The 6,441-nt window shown below is 42.7% G+C and overlaps 2 protein-coding genes across 2 annotated transcripts; both read left to right on the top strand.

The window, feature by feature from the left end:
* The first annotated feature begins 651 nt into the window (after window positions 1-651).
* On the top strand, window positions 652-1,945 carry LOC122145624 (cell wall protein DAN4-like). The gene has a single exon (XM_042760094.1). The coding sequence runs from the start codon at window positions 794-796 to the stop codon at window positions 1,874-1,876; it is 1,083 nt and encodes a 360-aa protein (XP_042616028.1). The 5' UTR covers window positions 652-793; the 3' UTR covers window positions 1,877-1,945.
* Window positions 1,946-2,988: 1,043 nt separating this feature from the next.
* On the top strand, window positions 2,989-5,617 carry LOC122145379 (cell wall protein DAN4-like). The gene is made up of 2 exons (XM_042759109.1): window positions 2,989-3,300; window positions 4,585-5,617. The coding sequence occupies exons 1-2, from the start codon at window positions 3,107-3,109 to the stop codon at window positions 5,615-5,617; spliced, it is 1,227 nt and encodes a 408-aa protein (XP_042615043.1). The 5' UTR covers window positions 2,989-3,106.
* The last annotated feature ends 824 nt before the right edge of the window (window positions 5,618-6,441 follow it).

The following is a 6,441-nucleotide window of genomic DNA, read 5'->3' as shown; positions in this document are numbered from 1 at the left end:
AATTGATACAACAACTTCTTTGGCTACTACAACCACCTTTCCAACATCCTCAACGGTTGAACCAACGTCAACAACATCTGATGCAACAACCACAAGTATTCCTGATACCACAACAATGATAGATGCAACAACAAATTTGGCTTCCATAATAACTCCTACAACATCCTCAACTGTAGTGCCAGTATCAACAACAACTGATGCATCAACAACAACTCTGTCTGACACCACAACAACTGATGCAACAACAGTTTTGGCTTCCACAACCACACCTCTGACATCGACCACTATAGCACCAGCATCAACATCTGATGCAGCAACCACAACTATGCCTGACACCACAACAACAATTGATACAACAACATCTTTGTCTTCCACAACCACCTTTTCAACATCCTCAATGGTTGAACCAACGTCAACAACATCTGATTCAGCAACCACAAGTATTCCTGATACCACAACAATGATAGATGCAACAACAAATTTGGCTTCCACAATCACTCCTACAACATCCTCAACTGTAGTGCCAGTTTCAACAACAACTGATGCATCAACAACAACTCTGTCTGACACCACAACAACTACAACAATCTGTCTGAACAACAACTTTGGCTCTCACAACCACCGCTCCAACATCCTCTAATATTGCACCAATTTCTCAACTGAAACAGCAACCACAACTCTGTCTGACACCACAACAAAAACTGATGCAACAACAGTTTTGGCTTCCACAACCGCACCTCTGATATCGACCACTATAGCACCAGCATCAACATCTGATGTCGTAACCACAACTATGCCTGACACCACAACAACAACTGATACAACAACATCTTTGGATTCCAAAACGACCATTCCAACATCCTCAACGTTTGAACCAACGTCAACAACATCTGATGCAGCAACCACAAGTATTCCTGATACCACAACAATGAGAGATGCAACAACAACTTTGGCTTCCACAATCACTCCTACAACATCCTCAACTGTAGTGTCAGTTTCAACAACAACTGATGCATCAACAACAACTCTGTCTGACACCACAACAACAACAACAACTGATACAACAACAACTTTGGCTCTCACAACCACTGCTCCAACATCCTCTAATATTGCACCAATTTCAACAACTGAAACAGAAACCACAACTCTGTCTGACACCACAACAACAACTAATGCAACAACAATTTTGGCTTCCACAACTACACCTCTGACATCGACCACTATAGCTCCAGCATCAACATCTGATGCAGCAACCACAACTATGCCTGACACCACAACAACAACTGATACAACAACATCTTTGGATTCCACAACCACCTTTCCAACATCCTCAACGGTTGAACCATCGTCAACAACATCTGATGCAGCAACCACAAGTGTTCCAGATACCACAACAATGATAGATGTAACAAAAACTTTGGCTTCCACAATCACTCCTACAACATCCTCAACTGTAGTACCAGTATCAACAACAACTGATGCATCAACAACAACTCTGTCTGACACCACAACAACAACAACAACTGATACAACAACATCTTTGGCTTCCACAACCACCTTTTCTACATCCTCAACGGTTGAACCAACGTCAACAACATCTGATGCAGCAACCACAAGTATTCCTGATACCACAACAATGATAGATGCAACAACAACTTTGGCTTCCACTTTCACTCCTATAACATCCTCAACTGTAGCGCCAGTTTCAACAATAACTGATGCATCAAGAACTCTGTCTGACACCACAACAACATCAACTGATGCAACAACAGTTTTGGCTTCCACAACCACACCTCTGACATTGACCACTATAGCACCAGCATCAACATCTGATGCAGCAACCACAATTGTGCCTGACACCACCAACAACAATTGATACAACAACATCTTTGGCTTCCACAACCACCTTTCCAACATCCTCAACGTTTGAACCAACGTCAACAACATCTGAAGCAGCAATCACAACTCTGTCTGACACCACAAAAGCATCTGATGCAACTACAACCACCACTCCAACACCCTCAACTCTATCATCAGTGTCAAAAACAACAACTGATGAATCAACCACAACTCTGTCTACCACTACAATTATTGATGCAACAACAACAACTTTGGTTTCCAAAACCACCCCTCTAATGTCAACCACAACTGCATCAACCACAACTCTGCCTGACACCACAACAAACTACTGCAACTGCAATTTTGACTTCCACAACAACAACATCCTCAACAGTAGGACCAACGTCAACAACAACTGATGCATTAACCACAACTCTGTCTGGCACCACAACAGCAACTGATGCAACCACAATCTTGGCTTCCACAACCGCACCTCTGACATCGACAACTATAGCACCAGTATCAACATCTGATGCAGCAACCACAACTATGCCTGACACCACAACAACAATTGATTCAACAACATCTTTGGCTTCCACAACCACCTTTCTAACATCCTCAACGTTTAAACCAACGTCAACAACATCTGATGCAAGCAACCACAACTATTCCTGATACCACAAAAACAATGATAGATGCAACAACAAGTTTGGCTTCCACAACCACTCCTACACAACATCCTCAACTGTAGAGCCAGTTTCAACAACAACTGATGGATCAACAACAACTCTGTCGGACACCACAACAACAACAACTGATGCAACAACAACTTTGGCTTCCACAACCACACTCCACTCACTAATATCAACCACTGATCAACATCTGCATCACACCACAACTCTGCCTGACACCACAACAACAACTGGTGCTGCAATTTTGACTTCCACAACCACCCCTCCAACATCTTCGACAGTAGGACCAAAGTCAACAACAACTGATGAATCAAACAACAACTCTGCCTGACACCCCAACATCTACTGATGCAACAACAGTTTTGGCTTCCACAACCACATCTCTGACATCGACCACTATAGCACCCAGCATCAACATCTGATGCAGCAACCACAACTATGCCTGACACCACACAACAACAATTGATACAACAACATCTTTGGTTTCCACAACCACCTTTTCAACATCCTCAACGGTTGAACCATCGTCAGCAACATCTGATGCAGCAACCACAAGTATTCCTGATACCACAACAATGATAGATGCAACAACAAATTTGGCTTCCATAACAACTCCTACAACATCCTCAACTGTAGTGCCAGTATCAACAACAAGTGATGCATCAACAACAACTCTGTCTGACACCACAACAACAAAAACTGATGCAACAACAGTTTTGGCTTCCACAACCGCACCTCTGATATCGACCACTATAGCACCAGCATCAACATATTTTGAAGAAACCACAACTATGCCTGACACCACAACAACAATTGATACAACAACATCTTTGGCTTCCACAACCACCTTTTCAACATCCTCAACGGTTGAACCAACGTCAACAACATCTGATGCAGCATCCACAAGTATTCCTGATACCACAACAATGATAGATGCAACAACAAATTTGGCTTCCACAATCACTCCTACAACATCCTCAACTGTAGAGCCAGTTTCAACAACATCTGATGGATCAACAACAACTCTGTCGGACACCACAACAACAACAACTGATGCAACAACAACTTTGGCTCTCGCAACCACCGCTCCAACATCCTCTAATATTGCACCAATTTCACCAACTGAAACAGCAACCACAACTCTGTCTGACACCACAACAACAACTGATGCAACAACAATTTTGGCTTCCACAACCACACCTCTGATATTGACCACTATAGCACCAGCATCAACATCTGATGCTGTAACCACAACTATGCCTGACACCACAACAACAACTGATAAAACAACATCTTTGGATTCCACAACCACCTTTCCAACATCCTCAACGTTTGAACCAACGTCAACAACATCTGATGTAGCAACAACAAGTATTCCTGATACCACAACAATGATAGATGCAACAACAACTTTGGCTTCCACAATCACTCCTACAACATCCTCAACTGTAGTGCCAGTTTCAACAACAACTGATGCATCAACAACAACTCTGTCTGACACCACAACAACAACAACAACTGATACAACAACAACTTTGGCTCTCACAACCACTGCTCCAACATCCTCTAATATTGCACCAATTTCAACAACTGAAACAGCAACCACAACTCTGTCTGACACCACAACAACAACTGATGCAACAACAATTTTGGCTTCCACAACCACACCTCTTACATCGAGCACTATAGCAACAGCATCAATATCTGATGCAGCAACCACAACTATGCCTGACACCACAACAACAATTGATACAACAACATCTTTGGATTCCACAACCACCTTTCCAACATCCTCAACATTTGAACCAACGTCAACAACATCTGATGTAGCAACAACAAGTATTCCTGATACCACAACAATGATAGATGCAACAACAACTTTGGCTTCCACAATCACTCCTACAACATCCTCAACTGTAGCGCCAGTATCAACAACAACTGATTCATCAACAATAACTATGTCTGACACCACAACAACAATTGATACAACAACATCTTTGGCTTCCACAAACACCTTTTCAACATCCTCAATGGTTGAACCATCGTCAACAACATCTGATGCAGCAACCACAAGTGGTCCTGATACCACAACAATGATAGATGCAACAACAACTTTGGCTTCCACATTCACTCCTACAACATCCTCAACTGTAGCGTCAGTTTCAACAACAACTGATGCATCAACAACAACTCTGTCGGACACCACAACAACAACAACAACTGATGCAACAACAGTTTTGGCTTCCACAACCACACCTCTGACATTGACCACTATAGCACCAGCATCAACATCTGATGCCAAAACCACAATTGTGCCTGACACCACAACAACAATTGATACAACAACATCTTTGGCTTCCACAACCACCTTTCCAACATCCTCAACGTTTGAACCAACGTCAACAACATCTGATGTAGCAACCACAACTCTGTCTGACACCACAAAAACATCTGATGCGACAACAACTTTAGCAAACACAACCACCACTCCAACACCCTCAACTCTAGCATCAGTGTTAAAAACAACAACTGATGAATCAAAAACAACTCTGTCTGACACCACTACAACTACTGATGCAACAACAACTTTGTATTCCAAAACCACCCATCTAATGTCAACCACTGATGCATCAACCACAACTCTGCCTGACACCACAACAACTACTGGTGCTGCAATTGTGACTTCCACAACCACCCCTCCAACATCTTCGACAGTAGGACCAACGTCAACAACTGATGAATCAACCACAACTCTGCCTGACACCCCAACATCTACTGATGCAACAACAGTTTTGGCTTCCACAACCGCACATCTGACATCGACCACTATAGCACCAGCATCAACATCTCATGCAGCAACCACAACTATGCCTGACACCACAACAACAATTGATACAACAACTTCTTTGGCTACTACAACCACCTTTCCAACATCCTCAACTGTTGAACCAACGTCAACAACATCTGATGCAACAACCACAAGTATTCCTGATACCACAACAATGATAGATGCAACAAACAAATTTGGCTTCCATAACAACTCCTACAACATCCTCAACTGTAGTGCCAGTATCAACAACAAGTGATGCATCAACAACAACTCTGTCTGACACCACAACAACTGATGCAACAACAGTTTTGGCTTCCACAACCACACCTCTGACATCGAGCACTATAGCACCAGCATCAACATCTGATGCAGCAAACACAACTATGCCTGACACCACAACAACAATTGATACAACAACGTCTTTGGCTTCCACAACCACCTTTTCAACATCCTCAACGGTTGAACCAACGTCAACAACATCTGATGCAGCAACCACAAGTATTCCTGATACCACAACAATGATAGATGCAACAACAAATTTGGCTTCCACAATCACTCCTACAAACCTCAAATCAACTGTAGAGCCAGTTTCAACAACAACTGATGGATCAACAACAACTCTGTCTGACACCACAACAACAACAACAACTGATACAACAACAACTTTGGCTCTCGCAACCACCGCTCCAACATCCTCTAATATTGCACCAATTTCAACAAACTGATTCAGCAACCACAACTCTGTCTGACACCACAACAACAACTGATGCAACAACAATTTTGGCTTCCACAACCACACTCACAAATATCGACCACTATAGCACCAGCATCAACATCTGATGCCGTAACCACAACTATGCCTGACACCACAACAACAAACTGATACAACAACATCTTTGGATTCCACAACCACCTTTCCAACATCCTCAACGTTTGAACCAACGTCAACAACATCTGATGTAGCAACAACAAGTATTCCTGATACCACAACAACAATTGATACAACAACAACTTTGGCTTCCACATTCACTCCTACAACATCCTCAACTGTAGAGCCAGTTTCAACAACAACTGATGCAT

Source organism: Cyprinus carpio, chromosome A1 (genome assembly GCF_018340385.1).
Source record: "Cyprinus carpio isolate SPL01 chromosome A1, ASM1834038v1, whole genome shotgun sequence".
NCBI lineage: Eukaryota > Metazoa > Chordata > Actinopteri > Cypriniformes > Cyprinidae > Cyprinus > Cyprinus carpio.
Note: the sequence above shows the minus strand (reverse complement) of the source record. Positions and strands in the feature narration are given on the sequence as shown.

Bases quoted from the DNA above. Each gene is read 5' to 3' on its own strand.
- LOC122145624 (XM_042760094.1), top strand. From the start codon at position 794: ATGCCTGACACCACAACAACAACTGATACAACAACATCTTTGGATTCC.
- LOC122145379 (XM_042759109.1), top strand. From the start codon at position 3,107: ATGATAGATGCAACAACAAATTTGGCTTCCATAACAACTCCTACAACA. The intron at 3,301-4,584 runs ATATTTTGAAGA...ATCGTCAACAAC, and splicing joins ACTATAGCACCAGCATCAAC to ATCTGATGCAGCAACCACAA.